Source organism: Ambystoma mexicanum, chromosome 5p (assembly GCF_040938575.1).
Source record: "Ambystoma mexicanum isolate Mex_15411 chromosome 5p, UKY_AmexF1_1, whole genome shotgun sequence".
Lineage (NCBI taxonomy): Eukaryota > Metazoa > Chordata > Amphibia > Caudata > Ambystomatidae > Ambystoma > Ambystoma mexicanum.
Genome location: NC_090930.1, coordinates 405202901 through 405223828, shown reverse-complemented (window position 1 = coordinate 405223828; position 20928 = coordinate 405202901). Strand labels below are relative to the sequence as shown.

Here is a 20928-nt window from a genome sequence, read left to right as displayed (position 1 = left end):
AGGGAGGCCTGGCGGACACGGTACCTTAAAGTGGTGAGAACGCACCAGCGGGGGCAGTTATTCCTGGCAGCGGGTGCAAGTCGGTGCTTCATCCGGGGGAGGAAGACAGGAGTCCGTTGCACTGCCAGGGAAGAAACCAGCCGCAGAGTTTCTCAGGTACAAGGAGCGGTCTGGTGATTCGCAGTTCAGTGGTGCGTGGCTATCCGGCTGCCAGGGTGCTTGGCACGGGCAGTGCGACCACAAACCGGGCTGGGGTGCGAAGAAAGAAAGGTAAACTGGTTGTGCCCACCAGTCAGGGGAAGAAGCCTCTCCAGCCGGGAGATCTTCTCTGTCGTCGGGAAGTGGTGAGCCGGTTCTGCAGGGCTCCACCGGTGGTGTTGTCGTGGTAGGTCGGCTCAGCTTCTCCCTCGTCGGATTCTCAGGTCCTGTGGAGACTTCTGAAGTTCCAGTCCCCAAAGCCCTGCTTTTATGCAGAAAACCCCCATTCACTCAGCCTAGCTGTCACTCAAACATTGCGCCAATCACACAAGAGTGCGACTTGAGTTACCAAGTTAACTCAGTCCAGGGTGCCTAGACCCCCTCCCACATCCCCTGTGGTACCCAGATAGAGTGGCACCACTTTTGGAGGCTTCTGTGGAGAAGCCCGCCAGAAAGTGGAACAAAGGGCTCGACCTGGGTTGGAGTCACAGAAGAGAACACAAACGCCATTTTAGAATCGAGTCTTGGCAAAAAATACCAACCGGAGAATTAATATTAATTAAATAAACCAGCGGTATGTTCGAGGCTATGAGAATTAAATAATTAATGTTGGTAGCCTCGAACAATGGGAAAATCCCATAGGAAAATATTTGCGGTCGAATATAAAAAGTAGTTTCCACTGCCACCAGCCAAGACGTGCCCCCTCGACTAACAGACCCCGGGGCAATTGAATTGCCCCGGCCAGCATGTCCACAATATGATGGTTTCTACTGGTTTCTGTTAATAATTTGGGACTAGTAAAGCCAATGATGACTTTACATGCCCTGGGAGACAGTAGTCAGTCCCAGGGTATGGAGTCTATGGTGGAGTGTCACTATGACACCCCTGTGTTACTGCACGGAGGGTGCTGTGTAACACACATAGGAAAAACACATGAGACCTTATGGAGTAAAGGACCCCATAGCCCATAAAACACATTACCAGTCAAAGGAATACCATAAATCATGTCCAAGAGTGTGAGAAAAAGAGTCTCACTCTTGGCAGGAGGAAAAAAACAAACTCCAGAAATCCAGCAAAGCTGCTGGGGGACTCACCAGGTCAGGAAATTCAGCCTAAAGAGAGAATTCTCCCTAACACACACCAGCGCCAGCTTGGCCATGTCCGGATGTACCACCGCCCTGCCCTGCTCCATCAGGAATCGCCTGCTGGAGATCGGAAGCTGGACGGGAACCCTTGGAGCACAACTGCAGCGGATCTGAAAACCAGGGTTTCGAAGGCCATTGAGGCTGCAACCCACCGAAGGCTGAAAATTGCAGAGGGTCCTTTGGAGCAGAGGGTTGGGCAGGAATGCATAACACCTACGGCCATGTTAACAGATCTGGAAAGAATCTCCCAGAGATCCCCAACCCTATCCTGCCCATTAAGCAAGCTGGGGCACTTAGAATTCAGAAGGGTTGGGAACAAAGCCAGATCCGCGAACACCCAATGCTGGAACAGAGGCAACAAGGAGTCGGTGTGCAACTCCCACTTGTAGGTGTTGAAACCCAGGTGGCTCAACTGGTCCGCTTCCGCATTGCTGTTCCCCGGGAGGTAGACTGCTGAAATCCAAACTCGCTCCCATCAGGACCCATTCCCAGATCGATACTGCTTCCATGCAGAGGAGGGGGGGGGGCACGTGCCTCCCTGCTTGTTCAGGTAAAACAATGTAGTAGAATTGTCTGTCCTGACCAGAACTAACTTGTGCCCAATGAGGGGAAAAAACGCCTTGAGGGCCAGGCCCACTGCCCTGAGTTCGAGCAGATTGATATGCAGGAGGGCTTCCATCCTGGACCATAATTCATGAATCACGTAGCCCTCCAGAGTAGCCCGCTAGCCCGAAAGAGAGGAGTGTGTCGTCACCACCAGGGCAGGCTCCGTTCGGGTGAAGGGGGCTCCCACTGAAACATTGCCATCCATCAGCCACCAGCGAAGATCGGGCAGTAGGAGTGGTGGTATTGGGATCCTGTCTGACTGACACCCCGTCTTCTAATCCCAATTGGCCACCAGGTGGAGCTGGAGGCGCCTCATCATGAGGCGAGTATGCTGTACAGTGAGCTTGCAGGAGGCCATTAGGCCCAGAATGTGCTGGAACCACCATGCCGAGGTGGTTGTGTTCGCCAGAAAGTGTCCCACCGCCTTGCAGAAGTACAGAAGTCTATCAGGCGTAGGAACCAACCACTGAACAGTAGTGTTCCAACGCACCCCTAGGAAGACTAGTTCCTGAGAGGGGCACAACTGTGACTTCCTCTGGTTGAGGGAGACCCCAGCAGATAAAGGAGATCCACCAACCGCTGGCAGGAGTGTACCTCCCGTTCAGGTAACCCCGCTCTCACCATCTAGTCATCCATAAAAGGGTACAGATGATGGCCCTCCAAGCGGAGAAGACTCGCCAGTGCCTTCATCAACTTTGTGAAGACACGAGGAGCCGAGTTCAGGCCGCAAGGGCAGAACATTGGTACTGAAAGTGGTATGACATAATCGTGAACCGCAGAAACGTCTGATGCAGTTGATAGATGGGAACATGCAGGTATGGAAACATGCAGGTAGGGATCCTTGAGGACCAGGGAGCACATCCAGTCCCCTGCACACACAGACCCGCCTATGTGCGCGGGAGTAATCATCCTCAAGCATTCCAGCGATAAAGACAGATTTAGAAATGACAAATCCAGGACAACTCTCAGGCCATCCTGGATGTTCTTGGGTGCCGCAAACATCCTAGAATAGTACTCAGAGGCCCTGTCTACAAGAGGAACTGGTTCTATCACCTGCATCTCTGAGAGCAAAGGGACCTCCCGTAAAAGTGCTGAGGACACGATCTGTCGAAGAGGAGGAAAAGATGGTAGAGGCAAACGAAGAGGAAGACTGAAGGCCATGGAGACTGCGGATAGGATCCACGGGTTGCTGAAAAGACGCTTCCAGGTGTCCTGGAACAAAGCCAAATGACCCCCACAGACGGCTGTGTTCCCAGACCTTGATGTCCCTGCTTCTTGGCTTCAGGGGCGGGGGCAGAGAGGGGCAGCGTAAAAACCCACACGACATCCTCTGCTGCTTCCTCCTGTTGTCGCTCGGCAACCTGTCAGGCCTCCGTGTACTGAAGTCCCAGAACCCCTTGAAGCTGGAGAAGGCACAGGCATTGAACTCGGTCCTTCCCTGGGACTGAAGGAAGGATTTCTGATCTGGTTTGGTCAGGATGGCCAAGGACTTGGCAGTTTGAGTGGGTGTTTTCTTCTTTGTCAACTCGTCATCGGTTGATGAATGAAAAAGGTCCACACCCTCAAAGGGAAAATCCAGGATCTGTTTCTGCAAGTCAGATGAAAACTTAGTGGCGTGCATCCACGTCGTCCTCCTCATCTCGACCCTAAGGCACAGCCCTCTGCTGGCTGTGTCGATGTCGGGGAACGAAAACTCAATGAGGTCCTGTGCAATGGCCCGGGCATCTGCCAGCCCAGGCTTGAAAGACGCTTGCTTGTCCGAAGGGAGGTCAGGCCGAAAATCCCTGAGCTCCTGCCACAGCTTCTGGTTAGCCACGGCCAAGAGGGCATCAACATTGACTTGCCGCAGATGCAGTCCTGAGATGCAATAACAGCGCTTTCCCAAAGACTCAAGGACTTTTTCCTGCTTGGAGAGGCAACTGGAGGTGGCTCCTGTGGAAGAAGACGATGGTTTAGAATACAAGGAGGCCACAGCCACCAATGAGGAATGTGGCTGCAGGTGGGAGCCCCATCCGTCAGCCTAAACCTGCTGTCCAACTTCTTGTTCTCCCAGACCTTTCGCACCACCTGCCGTTAATCCTTCTGGAGAGGGATGCCAGGCCGGATCGTGGTGCGCTTTCGCAAGACCTCTGCTAGCACTGCCGACTTCTGGGGGGCTTCCTCGGGCACAGGGACCCCTAAGAACTCTGCCAAGCCCTAAAGCGATAATGAAAGGCCTTAACAGATGCCAAGGGGTTCATCGTCCTGGGCGTCATCGTCCCCCCCACCCCCTGACAGTTTTTCACAGACCGAGAGGAATCCGAGCCCTGGGATACAGGTGCCAGGGAGGTCCCCCCCTAGGTCAGTATGCGCAGACAGGTCCAACGGCTGTTGATGGGGAGGCTTTGGTGGTACCGGAGGCGGTGGAGGGGTCAGAACTACCCGTAGAGGCTGGACCGGTGGAGGGATCGGCACTGGAAACAGCAGTGCTGGAGGAACAGGAGGAGTACCCAGAGGAGGAAGCCGGGGCGGCGCCACCTGCGGGATGACCTCCTTCACAATGTCCTTCAGGAGCCCCTTCATCTGAGGAGAACGCATCAGGAAGAGGAAGTGCTCGAAAAAGCAGTCCTCACAAGCCGCCAGGTCCCTAAGTGCCGGACCTCCGACGCACTGGGCCACTGCTCCTGGTCAAAGCACTGAGGTGCCTGGTGCGTGTAGCCATAAGGCTGTGATGGGTAGACGTATCCCTGAGGAGATCAGAAGCCTGCACTGTAGGATCCGCTGCCACTTCCAGAGGGAAGGCGGCTGGGATCATCTTGCAAAGCCCGTTATATGGGCGAAAGCACTGGCGGGCCCTAACCAGTATCCAAGATGACCGCCGGCCTGGCAGGCCGCGCCACATGCCTCTCTGTCATTTTTAAGCCTTGTGGCACGCCCTGAGCTGGGAGGGCGCAGAAGCCGTGGGCCAAAAGAGGCCTCAGACATGTGAGGATACAGTTTGGGTCTTGCACCTGAAGCAGAGGTGTCGAACCCAGAGAACCCTCTGGTAGGCTCTGAGCTCTCGGACGGACGGCCGGTAGTCAAAACACCCTGACTCACGACCTCTGAGCTAGCTCTGGTAGGCTTGACGCACTCGGCACCTGTGCCAGTAGGCGCGTTCGATTGTGCCGTGGATAGACTCTTGGAGGTAGCACTGGACGATCCCTTACCCCCCTGGGGTAGAAGAAGAGGACAAACTCGATCGCACTTCCGAGGACAGCCTGGTAGGGACCCTGAGCCCCTCAGCTTGGGAGCCGGTAGCCAGGTCTGTCTCAGAGCACCCAGAAGAGGCTTGGGAGCCAGTAGCCTTAAAGGCCTTGGGCCTGCCAGAACCTGAATTCAAGGAACCCCGGGTAGGAGTCTCCGCGCTGTGGAACCATGCTGAACAGAGGGCCTACCTTGTCTTGATGGAGGGCCTGGAGACAAAGTCCTTAATGTGGGGAGGAGGAGAATGGTGGAAGATCTCCCTACACCGCGATAATCGATTCTTCAATGATCTGTGACCGAGAGTACTGCAAGCCGAACATGCGTCCGAGCGGTGGTCGGGCCCAAACACTTAAGACAGAGTGCATGGGGGTCAGAGGCTGAGAACGAGCGGTCGCATGAGGCACATCTTATGAATCCTCTGCGGCCGACATGCGCTGGGGGAGGCAAGGCACAGAAGGGAAGTTAAATAAGATTGAAAAAAACAAAACAGGGAGCGAGCGGAAAGCTAAAAAAAAGTCTCTGCGCTGGCTGCCAGGTCCGACACCTTTAGTGCGGGAAAAGCGACTGAGGTGAGGCGCCGGAGGGCAGGGCCTCGGCGGGGCGTTCCCACGTGAGAGGCCACGCCCATGTGCGCTATACTAAATTTTAAGGGGAAGCTCAATTTCTCGCTGCCAATGGTTCCGGTACCGTCTCCATGTTGGGGGAAGCTCACAAAGATGGAGGAAAGGGGACGGAACGTATTAATATGGCCATCTGCTTGTGACATCCATGGTCAATATAGGTTTAGTAAATTATGCTTTTGCGATTATGATCCCTTCACTTTTCTGGGCATGACAAACTCAGTCATGGCTCGCCTGTGCCTTCCCACCTTATGGTCCTTTCAACTGCTGTTCGAGGTACTCCTCCATAAACCCTTCAACCCTTCAGGCTGGAACGCATTTGTTACCAGACCAACATGATCCTATATTCATAGGGGACTAGGAAGAAAATGTGGTACAATGACTGAGATTCTAGCAGGATGCGTGAGAGTCTACAGAATCTGGTGGATTGGAAGGTAACGGCTCCAAAGATCACACACGAGAGCAGGCTTATAGCATTCTTGCGTACTGCTTGGATGACTGGCCATTTTCATGCCAATCACCTGGAGAAACCTTTTCCTGTCTCCTCCGTTTGGGTCTTTGGGTAGGAGTGTTAGTGTCCGAACTGCACAGAGTACCGACCGCCAGTCAAGGCAACCAGCTGCTATGAACAGTAAGGCTTTTTCCTGCCAGTGGCAGTTTGCCCATAGGTGTGGTCCTCGGATGGCACAGTATATCACAGCATCAAATGAGTCCTCGAGGAGCAAGCCTTCCATCCTGTCCCAGCATACTCTCTAATTCAGTGCAACTATATCCATGATGGCTGCCAGATGCTGAGACAGCTTTATTTCCCCCTTGAAAGCTTGCACACGCCGCACATGCATGCTTAATCATCCCAATGCACTAGAGCTATTTAGCATGTGCAACAGCAATCACACTTTTCCGTGAGTCCCCCCCACACACACCTTGAGGGTTATTTCTTCATTACCATAAGATATAAGGTCCCCCATCCTGGCTCTCAGTGCTTCTCAATGGTGTAATTTGTGCCTATTCTGGAACTATTAACCTTGCTTTAGTTTCTTGCCATTCTTGTCCTCAATGTGCCCTGTGCTGATTCTGATGACATAACAGCTATGTTCTTTAGGCTGAAGAGATCATGAGGAAGGAGCCCCTATAAATTACACCATATATGTGTGCATGATACCCACCATCTACATAACCATTAATATTTTTCAAAGTATCGATTACTTTTACAAATTATTTTCTTACAAAACAAACATTTAACTTCCATTACTCTCCCAAGGCCACTCAGAAATTATTTAAATGAGGCTTTAAAGCAAAACAAAACAATTTATTATTTTACATAGAAATGTAATTAGATGCAGGCTACAGAATATATTTTTTGTTGCATTAGTCAAATGCTTCAAAGTATATGCAAAACAAATTGTTCTGACCTGTGATCTCAAATGCAAAGTCGTTCACCTCATGCTCATTTAACTTAGTTACTGTCATTCCAGTTAGCGGCAATTTCCCCTAAAGATAATAAATATGAAGTAAAAAATGAAATGTGCAAATACATTTATATTTGTTGTCATGCAGTTTGTAATCCTTTTGTATAATCAATGTATTAATGCCTCAATAGTATGAGCCTAGATGAAACATCTAAAAGCACATTTGTTAATATATTTAAGTACAAGAACATTCCTGATAGTCACAGAGTTAATACTGGACAGACACGCTACGTACTTTCAGTAATGTTTTTACTGATGAATGGTGTTTTTTCTCAAAAGATTCTCCATTTTTTAAATGTCTTCTCCAGGCACATACTGGGTCAAAAACATTTATAATAGCCATGAGGGGGCACACTGTTGCTCAGTACGGCCTTTTTGGCACCCATAGCTCTCGGTTTGACCTCAGAGCAATGTAAATTGATTCACCTGCACCCTCTATTACCTACAGTTGTGACAATTTTCTCTCCACTTCGAGGATGAGGAACTGTAGAAATAACACAGGTTGCAAGCCAACCATCAGAAGGGTACAGGAGTGGGTCGATGAGGAATCCATGTTGGATGAAGGCTTATCCATCAGAAAGATCACTACCAAAATTAAGTAATTTGTTCTGTAATGGATACTTGGGGATCTCATTCACCAATTATGCCGACACTATGCAGATCCTTATCCCCATCTCTGGTGACCACACACAAGACTCCAACAAGATAACGCCATCTATGACATTATCCAAGCCTGGATGGCCTCCCACCAACTCTGTCTGACAAGACGGAAATCCTGATAGTCGGCCCCCTTCCCGTTTTCCAAACTTGACTCTGCGTACCACTCCTTTAACATTGATGCCTGCGCCATCCCAGTCTCCTCGAGTGTTAAAACACTTGGAGTCTACCTAGACTCTAGCCTCAACATGACCCTGCACATCAACTCCAATGCTTCCTCAGCTGCCCATACCACTAAGTTTCTAAATGCCAACACACATCTTCTCTCTCCACAAGACCACCTCACCATAGCAAGAGCCACCATACGTTCCCAGCTTGACTACTGTAAAACACCCTCCTGGCTGGTCCTTCAGAACGCAACCATCGTAAACTTCAGACAATCCAAAACAATACATCCGAGCGGCAATGAACCTCTCCAAATGCGACCACGTGGCAATGGCAAGTCATAGAAGAGCAGCACACTGGCCTCGAGTCAAAGAACGTATAAACTTTAATATTCGCTCAATCACGCATCAGTGCCTCTCTAACACTGCACCTCCTTACCTCTCGCAGAGACTGAACAAACACTCTTCTACAAGACCAACAAGGTCTCTCTACGGCCACAGACTGATTACACCTTGCTTCAAATGTACAAGATCTGGAGGCTCTAGCTTCCCATTGACGGCCTCCTGCCTCTGGAACAAACTCCCCCTCCACATTCGTTCTGAACCCGCCTACTGGCCGTTCAGGAAACCTGTCAAGACTAGCCTTTTGCTTTTTTTTTTCTTTTCTTTATTTAAAGGCATTTTACATTAATAACAAATATACTTCCCCACTCACCTCCCCATGCCCCCCTTCCCTGACTCTCTCCCCTCCCCTTTCCGACTGTGCATGAAACAGGCCTTAAACAGCAGTAGAAGCCATCATATTAATGCAAATGATTACAACTTTTTTTTAACTATTCCCAGTATTTGCAAGCTCTGAGGGCAATAAGCCACATTATAGTAATTTTACAAAACGTTCAGTACGACATTCAAATCCTTGACAAAGCTACAGTGGTCCCCTTGTACAGAATATGTCATCCATTCTAATGCCAAAAAATTCCACACCTTGGAAAAACATTCATGATATGGGGTGGATCTTTCGACTTCCACTTTCGAGCAATCACCAATAAGGCCGCCAATTGTAGTATGGTATAAGCCTTCAATATTTGTTTAGGACTGTGTCGCAAACTCTCCAGAAACAACACCAGCAGACATGATTGAACATTTGAACCATATATTTGTTTACCTCATTCCAATACCCCAGCAACCTCGGTCAGTTCCACCAAATATGCTTCCAATAGCCTACCATTCCACACCCTCTCCAACAGTCCAACAAGATAGAAGGTTTCATTTTGTGTAAACGGGATGGTGTGTAGTGCCACTGAGCCATTAACTTGTACCAAAACTCGGGCGGGGGGGGGGGGCGTGGCTTAAGAGCCATTGAATAGGACGTGTGCCCCAGAGCTGCTCCGATCGATCCTGCATGATCCTACAATATCAATATGCCTGCAGAGAATATTTATTACTAACAAAACACCGTTGTGTGTATGAAATCCTGGTGCCTGCAATCCTGGTGCCTGCGGTGGCGAAGCACGGAAATCCGAAGGGGTGCACACAGACTGTAACACCTCTGCAAGTTTGTATCTGGACAGCGTCCAGGAGATACAAAATGGCCAGCGCCTTGAACAAAGGCTGCTGCGACGCCCGAAAAGCAAAAAACCTGAAAACAGCTGGTCGGCAGTGAGCGGGGATGCAGAAAGCCCCGGAGTGCTCTTCTGCTGAGCTGGAGAAGCGGGGCCGAGCAGCACACAACCTGATCGAAAACGCCCACACAGGGTGTTGGAGGCGGACCCGCTCACAGTGGCTGGCACGGCTAGCATGGACACCCACAGACGCTCCTGCAGGAGTGGGATGCGTGGGCTTTCAAGCCCGCAGAGACGGAGAGCCGCGGGCTGCCCATTAAGTTCTCTGAAGTCAGAACACTTTGCAACAGTGTAGCCGGGCGATGAAGGAAGCCTGGCTACCGAACGAAGTGTACAGAAAGCCTGGCAATACACACGCACTCTGCCCAAGGGCTGGGAAGGTGCCCAGAGAAGGATTGTCAAGTACCTCACCTCAACAGCCACAGGTGGGAAACGCTCCTGGCGGGTGGGGGGAGCACATCACAACAGAAATTAAATGCAGTGGCCCAAGAGCACACCTCTGTGGAAGCAAAGTCCCAAGGAGAGGAAGTGGGGGAGCTCAATAGACCCGCTATATGGAGATAAGCAGTGAACCCATCAACCAAGCCCCACGACCTTGTAAAAGCACATTTGGGGGACCCCCGGCATTGAAGATGGGACAAGCCCAGTGACTCGGGAGACTTGAACCCCGCAGAACACCCAAAGGGACTGGAGGTGGGGACGGAGGTCGCGGACTTGCCCCCTAAGGCTGAGAGACATAGTAGGAGAGCACACTCCAGAGCACAGCACGGGAGCAGACCCCACAGACTGCAGGGTCAGCGCCCAGGGTTACGAACCCTGTAGCAGCTCTGGCTGAATTGCCGGTACAGGCCAAATAAACACAATAAAGGTGGCAGATTGGCGGACGGCTGACCCTGGTAAATCTAAGCTTCCCCAGCTAAGGGCCGGAATAGCTCACTAGCACAAGGGAGCCGAGGGAGAGCGGAAGGCATATAATCTATCCTAGCTGGGAAGACACCGGCGCACAGCGACTGTGGCAACAGCACCACCCCGGCACGGAAGGTGGGAAGGCCCACACTCCTAAGATGGCCAATAAAACACTGAAAAACAAGGGGAAACAGCAGACGATGGACGAGTATGCTAAATCTCCCCATACAGCGGAAGAAGGGAAACACAAAGGGCCACAATTGCGCATGGACCAACAAAGCGTGGACGCCATCGCTGATTTGAAAGTGTCAGGAGAGAATAAGCTTGATGAGGCAGTGGCAGAGCTCAAAGCTATGTTGGAATCCAAGATAGATGTGGTCCAGAAAGACGTCAATTTACTGCAACAAGATGTAAGGGCCCTGGCGGCGCGCACAACCGTGCTAGAGACAGAGGTGGAAGCAAACACAAGCACTTCCAAGACAAACGCTGCAGAGGTCCATATACTGAAACAACAGGTTGCGACAATTGGAAGACAGAGCGGAAGAAGCGGAAGGGCAGGCGCACAGAAAAAACGTGCGGATTATTGGACTGCCTGAAGGCGAAGAGGGCGCGAACCCGTCCAACTATATTGAGACCATGATGTTACAGGAGATCACGGGGTGGGCGCTCAGTCAGGGATTCGCGGTCGAAAGGGGCCAGAGAGCACTGGGCCGCAAACTGCCACCAGGAGTCCCCCCCACCCCAGAGGCCGATTATAGCTAAGATCTTAAATTATAGAGACAGAGAAAAGATTATGGAACATTTCCAGAAAGGAGGGACGATACACAGTGTCAGCGGCAGCGGCTATCACTGCATACCACGATTACACCTTTATGGTACAGAGAAGGCGTTTGTACTACGGAACAATTAAGAGGAGGCTACGGAGAGTGCGACACAGTGGCTAGATGCCCAGAACTGCCCGGCGACTGCAGACGACCATTCAGGGAGCAAGGTGGATGAGTGACCCAACAAGTCCGGAATAGGCTGGTATACAGACATTTGGCCTTCAGACTTGAATATAGTACGGCAAGTAGCAGTGTTGGTGAGAACAGACGAGATATGACGGTTACATGTGAAGAAAAGTTAATTGAGACACACTGAACGCCATATCCGAGTAGCAGCATGCGAGGATACACTATTACTCCCCCCCACAATAGTTAGATCGGATACTGCTAGTGCAGTATCCCCTGCTGGGCCCTAGAGTGGGTTACTAGGATAGGGCCAGATGCGGGATAGCCTGAGATCCAGGGATAGAGCTGGGTGCCAGTTGGAGTTAGTTGGGGAGGGAGGGGGAGCTGAGCAACAGTTGGGAGGGAAGGGAGTGGAGTAGTTGGGAGTAGAGTTTGGTTTGGGGGTGAGAAGGAGTAGTTATGATGATACAGGGGAACAACACAGTATGCCCACAAACACAATTTAACCCATACAGGAGGAGAGTGGGGAGGAGGGCGGGCAGAGTAGGATATGGCTAAATTGGGAGACCTGAGAATAGTGACCTGGAATGTGCGGGGATACAACACTTACATCAAACGTAATAAAATCATGATGTACTTGAAGCGGCAAAAAGTAGACATAGCAATGCTACAAGAAACCCACTTGACCAAAGAGAAACTAGAGTTGAGGCGGAGGAAATGGAAGGGGACCACAATTGGAGCCACGTATTCCGTCTATGCACGGGGGTCCTCATATGGAGAGCACCTCACATTGCCTTTAAACTGTTAGAACATGAAGTGGGATCGGACGGGAGAATGGGGTTGGTTAAGGGGCTGGTGGGCAATAGAGTAGTCAACATAATTAATATTTACGCCCCGAATAATGACACCGCACAGTATTTCAGAAATGTATATACCACCGTCAGTCTATATACGGATGCAACGGTTATAATTGGAGGAGACTTCAATTGCACACTACACCCCGTGATGGACAGGTCTGATGACAAAATGACCAGACCGAACCCCGCGGCAAAGGCCCTAGCTACATTCATATGAGATTTCCAGGTGACTGAGATATGGAGGGAATTCCACCCGCAACGCTGTGGGTACTCGCATTAATCAGCACCACATGATCTACACACCAGGTTGGATTACATATTAGTGGCCGACTCCCCGGTGGAGGAGATTAAGGATGCAGAGTACAAAGCAGCAATCCTGTCGGACCACGCTCCCTTGATCGTGACGTGGCAGATCGCGCCGCCCAGACCGAGGATTCCGCTGTGGAAGCTTCGAGCGGAGGTGCTCAAAGACACTATCTTTAGGGAAGACTTAAGAAAAGCTATACGAGAATATTTTGAAATTAACACAGGAAGTGTTGAGTCAGCTGGGATGCTGTGGGAAGCATGTAAGGTGGTGGTGAGGGGGGAAGCGATCTCAAAGGCGGCTAATGCAAGCAGGGTCGGATACCCCAGAGAAGGCGGAGACCAGACAACGCCTAACTGAAAAATGTAAGGCCCACTGGGAGAGACTGTGCAACCTAAACTATAGGAAATATATAGAAAGGCAACATGCTGAAGGAGACAAAACAGGCAGACTGCTAGCCTAGCTGTGCAAAAGCGAAACCCCGACACAGGTGATACGGGAGATGAGCCGCGAAGATGGCACACTCAAAGACACCCAGGACGGGGTGAATGAGCGCTTCTATAGATACTATCGCAAATTGTACATGGATGAGATAGAAGGGGAGGGACTCGATATGAATGAAGCATTTGAAAAGATAATCCTGCCCAGATTAGGAGAAGCAGACAGAGATAGGTTGGAGGCACCCCTAGAGCTGGAGGAATTGGAACATGTAATCTGCACCCTGCCCACTAGTAAGGCCCCAGGAGCAGATGGTCTCCCAAGCAAATTCTATAAAACATACATAATAGACATGCTCCTGCCTCTGCTAGCTATGCTGAATGAAGCGTTTGAAAGGGGTAGGCTACCAGGAAGCCTGAGGGAAGCGGTCATCATCCCACTTCTAAACCGGGTAAAACAGATACGGACTGCGGATCCTATAGACTGCTATCAATTTTGAATCAGGATAGTAAGATCCTCACTGCGGTGATGGCTAACAGGCTGAGACCATTGATCGGCACCCTAATATACCAGGACCAAATGGGATATGTCCCCCAGCGGTGCATCGCCAACAATCTCAGGAGATTACACCACATCATAGATCAGGCAGAGGGGAGCGCCCAATAATTGGCAATAGTCTCACTAGACGCAGTCAAAGCTTTTGACTCAGTTAAGTGGCCATGGCTGCTGGCGGACCTGGAGAAATATGGGATGGGACCTGGGTACCGGCGATGGGTGAAATTAGTGTACAACGAACCAACCACCAGAGTCCGGACAGGATCTGTGGGTTCTGAACGATGGACGCTGAGCAGGGGAACTAGACAGGGCTGCCCCTGGTCTCTGATGTTATTTATACTGGCGTTGGAAGCATTAGCAGCATACCTTATATACTATTATGGGGAAGTGGGTATTAAGACGCAAGGGGTGCAGCACTTGATATCTCTGTACGCAGACGATATGCTACTGTATTTGCAATACCCGGAAGAAAATCTGCAATATATACTTGAGGTACGACGGTTTGCACTACTGCCAGGCATAACGGTAAACCCACGTAAATCCAGCATATTCCTTCTGGGTAGGTATATAGGTGTGCCAAAAAGCGTGCTACCAGTGTTACAGATTGAGTGGGCGGTGGACACCTTTCGATACTTGGGTATCGATGTATACCATAAAGTGGAAAATGAACATGAAAATAACACGGTAAAGGCAGTAAAGGGAATTCAACAAAGTATGACATTCTGGACAAGGCTGCCTCTGACCATGATGGGGAGAACAGCATTGCTCAAAATGATAGTATTACCAAGGTTGCTGCACAACTTTGCAAACTTCCCATATTTAATACCCAAAAAAATGTTCTTCAACATACACATTATATGTAGAGGGTTCATTTGGCATAACACCAGAAATCGGATAGCTCTTTGGAAATTACAAAACCCACATGATCAAGCAGGGATAAGACTGCCCAACTTTGAGGTGTATTACCTGGCTGGCCAACTCCAATACGTAGCAAGATGGTTATCCAACGACACCACATCAGAGTCCAGGCTACTGAGGGCGGAATACGCACCTTACTTTCTAAATGAGTGGAGGTGGGTGACTAACCCCCTGAAATAGAAAAGGTCGGCATTGCTGACCCTGGGCAGAAAGATCTGGCATAGGGCCTGCGTTGTAATGGGGAGCCCGATGCAGTGCTCCCCACAAATCCCCCTTGTAACACTGAGCGGTATAGATGAACAACTGAGGTGAACCATTTGGGAACACTGGGAACCAGTGGGAGTGACAACTGTGGGAGATGTGTGGCGGGATGGGGAAAGGATGGAGTTTGATAAACTAATAGAAGACACAGGCTTACACATTACATACGCCAGACTGATGAAGCTTTTAACGGAGACATGGTCAGAAACGGAACTGGCCCAACAGCCAGATACAGCCATAGAAACACTCCACGCAGTGTCAGAAGGAGGTCACGAAGTCTCCAGAATTTACGAGATACTGATGTCCAAGGTGGGTAAAGAGGTGGCACAGGTCAGGCGGGGTTGGGAAGAAGAACGTGGAGAGACTGTAAGTGATGGATTATGGGGGAGGATGCAAGGATATCCATCTAGGAATACCAGATTGTAACATATTCAGCTGTACATCACCCACAGAGCATACATGACCCCTAAGAAAATTGGCAAGTTCGCAAAGGCGGTTAAGCAATACTGGCCAAAATGCGGGGAAGAAAATGCGGGGATGGTACACATGTTTTGGGCCTGCCCTGAAATCACAAAATATTGGGGGGAAGTAGCGGGCCGATTGGCTGACAAGGGGATCAGACTGGTGGTGGACTCCTTGTGGGCATGTATGGTGGGGGGCTTCCCTAGACCGCGTAAACTTAACCATGTGAGCAAGCTCAAAGATTTAGCTTACATTCTGGCTAAGCGTAGGGTAGCCATGGGATGGAAGGCATGGAAGAGGCCGAATATAGAAACCTCGTGGAGGGACCTCTTAAAATGGGCTGAGGCAGAAACTGTGGTTTGGAGGGAGACAGCTTGTAGAGGGGGTGAAGAAGAAGCAGGAACACTGACAGAGTGGCAGCATCTGGTTGCATCCTTAACGGGCGCGGAGCCTGAAGAACTGGACGTGGATAGCTCCTCGGATGGTGACACAGGAGAAACAGTCGTGGACTAAAATGCTGTGGTTATTGATAAAGAAACTGTAAGAGGGGGGGGGGGTGGGGTTGTGATTATATGCACCATGGTGAGGTGCACTGTTTGTTATGAAAACCAATAAAAAAATGTAAAAAACAAAACGTGTACCAGAACTCCCTGATCTGAATCGATCTAGCAAATTTAAGTATTACTAACCATTATGAATCCCATTCCCTCCTTCCGGACTATCTCCCCTTTGGTTAGGAGCCAGTGTTGTTTGGATCTTAACAGTGTCGTGGGAGTGACATCAGCAATGATTTTGTGTATGTTGGAAAGAAGAGTTTTGTTCCCTGGGTTGACGTCGCAAATGTTTTGAACGGTGGGAACTCTCTTACTGCCACTTTCCGCATTGGTGGGGCAAGAATCCAGTGTCTAACTTGAAAATATTGAAATCTACTGGTTTCCTGAAGACCAAGCTCCTGTTTACATTGGATAAAAGATTTTGGACCATTCCCCTGATACACATCTCTCACTCTCGTACACGCCGTCTGTTTCCATTCTATAAATGCGTTCAATTTTAGACCTGGAGTGAATTGGGGATTATTAAATAAGGGTGTGAAAGGGGATGGTTATGTCGTCAAATGTTATTTCTTGATAGACAGGACCCAAATTTCTTCAACCAAATTCGTGATGGCACTTGCATGCATATTCGGGGGTCGATCCTGTTTAGGTAGCCCCAATGTATCCCCAAGATTAGGGCAACACAGCGCCTTCTCCATCCCTACCCATCTTTTCCCTGAATCCTCCATGGACCAATCCTTGAAAACCCTAATTTGAGCTGCTCGATCATACTTTAAAAAATCCGGAAGGCCCAACCCCCCCTTTTCCATAAGGGTCATTAACATACACAAGGCCATCTGGGAGTTTTGTGAATCCAAATGAATGACGAAATGGCTTTATGTAGTGTTTTGAAAAATCTGGCAGGAACTCGAATTGGCAATGCTTGCAAAATATACAAGATTTTGGGTAGTGTTACCATTTTAACAGAGTTAATTCTACTGACCGAGGAAATAGTTCAAGAGTTCCATCTTGCCAGTTGTGTTTTGATACCTTTTAACATAGAGGGATAGCTAGCTTCCTATAGCCCTCCTATTGTTGGCGTTATAGACACCCCTAACAGTTTTATTCCTTTTTGGGCCCATCCAAATTGTGTATGCGACTGTAATGCTTGCTTCTTCTGTGAGAGGTAAGGATAAGTTTAAGATTTCCGATTTGGTCTCATAGATTTTTAAACCCGCTACCTTTCCAAACTCGTCAAATTCTCTTATCACTGCTTGTAGTGTGTTCATGGGATTTGAGGCCCAAAGAAGCACATTGTCTGCATAGGCCATCATTTTTTGTGAGATTCCCCCGAAGTCAATTCCATGAATATCATCTGTCTGTCTAACTATGGCAAATAGAGGCTCCAAGTGAAGTGCATACAATAACGGACAGAGGGGACACCCTTGTTTGGTCTCTCGTTGTAGTAAAATAGGTGGAGATAACTGGTCATTTATTAATATCTCACAATTGGCACTTGTAATTTGCCTTCATTTTATCAATACATTTTGGGCCAAATCCCATTTTTGCCCGGGTGAGAAAGAGAAACAAACATTCTACACAGTCAAAAGCATTCTCTGCATCTATGGATAAAAGCACAGCTGGGATCTTTATCTTCTCTATTTTTTCTAACATATGGCAGGTTCCCCTTATATTGTTGGGGGTCTGTCACTGCTTAATAAAGTCTGACTCATCTGGATGTATTCATGAAGGAACAAGATCCTCTATCCTATTGGCTAACATTTTAGTATAGATCTTTGCATCTAAGTCCCGGGAGGATAGCTCAGAGGCAACACGCTTGCTTTGGAAGCAAGATGACGCAGAGCTACACAGGTTTGATCCCCAGGGCCGTGCTTAGAAACCCTTGGGTATTAAGCGCTTTATAAATAACCAATTACAATTAACGCGATAGGCCGATACGACCCACATTTTCTCGGGTCTTTACATGGTTTGGGGAAAAAGACTATTTTCGCTTCATTCATTGTAGGGGTCACGGTACCACAGTACTCAAAAGAATTATACAACCGGGTCAATTTGGGAGCTAATTCATTGCAGTATGTTTTATAAAACAATGATGGATATCCATAAGGGCCTGACGATTTATTTAGCAGAAAATCCCGAATGACCCAGGGAACCACCTCTTGAGTGATATCTAATTCAAGCTGCTCTATTTCAACAGACGTCAACCTAGGAAGCGTGACCATCTCCAGATATTCTAATTGAGATTGAAAATCCGGGAGTTCCGAGTGATATAGCTTCAAAATAAATGAGTGGAACAGAGTGAGAATTTGAGGGTTTTCTGTGACTATATTACCTAAAGGGATGCACAATCTGCTGTATAATGCAAAATGCCATTCTGTGGTGAAATTGAATATCCACCATTCAGTCTGTCTTGTAAGCTTTTATATAGTATTTGTGTTTAAGGAAGTGCAGAGATGTTTCCACCGTCTTAGTCTGATAAAGGTTAAGCCTGCCCGCCGCTGCCCTAAACGCTTTTTGTATCGACGGACTGGAATTTGTTTCCATACCTTTCATAACCCATCTAAGTTCCTCCTCCAGATCCGTTTCAGTGCTTGTTTCTGCTTGCATCTAGAAGCTGCTTCAAATATTAGGAAACCCTAAAAGGTTGCCTTGAATGCATTCCCCCTCCCCCCCCCCCCCCCCCCGAGTATGTAAGGAGTAGCGAATTCCTCGACATTTAACTAAAAAAAACTTCCGAATAGGCAGCGCAATTTTATCCCCAATTACTAGTCTTTTAGCAATTCAGATGGGAAACTCCATACCCAAAGCCTCTGTCTCTCCTTAGCCACATGTTTGGCTTTCATTATTGGTGTGTGGTCCGATACTGAGATTGTGGGGTCATAATTTGCATAATATTGCCTACTAGTGAAATAGAAGCCCAGGCATAATCTGTACGTGAAAATGAGCGATGAACATGCGAGTAAAAAGTATATCCTTTGTCTGTGCCCCTAAGAGTAATCCACACCTCTACCAAGGAAAGTTGTTCAAATCGTTGTTTTAGATTCACGGAGGGTGGTGCTTGTACAAATTGTGTTATGCTACAGTCTCGGATGGGATCCCATGCCAGATTGAAATCACCAAGAAGCAATATTTGACACTCCATTACAGACTCCAAGTGTTCAAAGGTACATTTCAGAAAACCATCTTGCCCTGAATTGGGGGCATACATGGAAGCGACCGTTAGTGTTATAGTGCTTAATTCGAGAATCGTGAAAATATATCTGCCCTCTTTATGAATCTTAATACGCAAAACCTTGATTTGGGTGCCCGCCCCAATTGCAATAAGCACTCCTGCCATTTTCCCTTCAGCATTTGCTTGCAATATATTAGGGTACTGAGGCAATCTGTGCTTATATCTATCCACACTCTGTATATGGTTTTCTTGAAGTGCCACCAAATCCGTTTGGTAGCGCCCCAACAAACCTTCCAATTTCATGCGCTTTAGTGGAGTATTAAGCCCCCTAATGTTCATTGATGGGACCTTGAATTATGTATGATCCAATCGCATTCCCTTATGGTTGCTAAACCATGCATTTTCACTGAAATATATTGACACTAACAGTGCACAGCTGATTCCCCTACCCAACTAGGAGACCCCCTAATAAACATAACACACCCCACACCCAAATGTCCCTCTCCCCTTACAATCCCCCAATGCCCCTGTGGTGAAATACTGTACCTATTGTATCCCGGAGACCTAACCGCCGGCTGTGAGTCACAGACTAATCCAGGGCAAAGTTCAGGGTACTGCAACACCCCCATCTGTTACCTGAACAGATGGATTCCAAGATGTGGCGGACTGTCTCTCCTATGTTGAATTGTGCCTTCCGTATTGAATATCCCCTGTCCGATGGCCCAGTGCCACAAGTCCTGAGCTTCTTTGGAGAGCGCTGGGGATTGAGTGCCCCCTTGCTTCATGATGTAGAACATGGTGGTGGTGTTGTCCGTGAAGGTCCTCACCACCTTGCCCTTTAGAGACGGTTGAAAAGACTTGAGGGCCTAGAACACTGCCCGTAGCTCCAGAATGTTGATGTGCATATCCTTCTCCTCTGGAAGCCACAGACCTCTGGCATGTGGACATCCTGTGTGAGGCTCCCAACCTTCCAGCGAGGCGGCCGTGGTGACCGTCTCCTGGTATGGTGGGGTTTGAAATCCCGTCCCCTGGTTCATGCGAGAGCGCACCCCCTACCACTCCACCGCCCTCCGGAACTCCTCGTTGAGAGGAATCTTGTCTGCAAAACTCCCTGAGAATTGTATCCAATGTGCATCTAAAAATTCTTGTAGAGTTTGCATCTGCAACCTGCAAAGATGGACGAGGTAGATGCAGGACAACATCATGCTCAGCAATGACTTGATCATCCGGACCGTGGCCGTCTTCGCCGATGACAGTTGCTGCACCTTCCCTTGATTGGCTGCTAGCCTCTCCTCCGAGGGTGATGCCAGGCAAGCCACTGTGTTGAGTCTGGCGCTTAGGAACAACGCATTCTGCGATGGCATTAAGCAGGACTTCGGATAGTTTACAGCGAATCCCAGCTCTGTCAGTAGATGGACGGTCTCCTTCGTGTGCCCGTCGCCAGTTCCTGATAGCGGGTGCGTATCAGCCAATCCTCTAGGTATGGGTATACATGTATGCCCTGCAGGCGCAGATGGGCCGTCACCGGGGCCAGGCATTTTGTAAACACTCTTGGGGCTGATTTCAAATCGAATGGTAGGGCCTTGAACTGCTAGTGTTGGCCTTGCACCACGAACCATAGGAACCTTCGATGTTTCCTGTGTATGGGACATGGAAGTATGCATCCTCTAGGTCCAACGTCTTCAAGAAATCCCCTTTTTCCAGTTGGCCGAGTACGTGCTGCAACAAGACCATCCTGAATTTCTGGGACTTCAGGTACAGATGTCGCAGGTCCAGGATGGGTCTCCAACCCCCTGGCTTCTTCCTGATCAGAAAGTATCTGGAATAGACTTGAGAGCCCCAGAG

At 49.1% G+C, this 20928-nt stretch overlaps 1 protein-coding gene across 4 annotated transcripts in view; it reads right to left on the bottom strand.

Moving 5' to 3' along the window:
• The window catches only part of ARHGEF6 (Rac/Cdc42 guanine nucleotide exchange factor 6), a 3277165-nt gene that overhangs the window by 1316362 nt on the left and 1939875 nt on the right, over positions 1–20928 (bottom strand). For all 4 annotated transcript variants that reach the window (XM_069612789.1, XM_069612790.1, XM_069612791.1 and 1 more), the window contains one exon: positions 7207–7285. In XM_069612789.1, coding sequence (XP_069468890.1) covers positions 7207–7285 — 79 coding nt within the window. The remainder of the gene's footprint in view (positions 1–7206; positions 7286–20928) is intronic.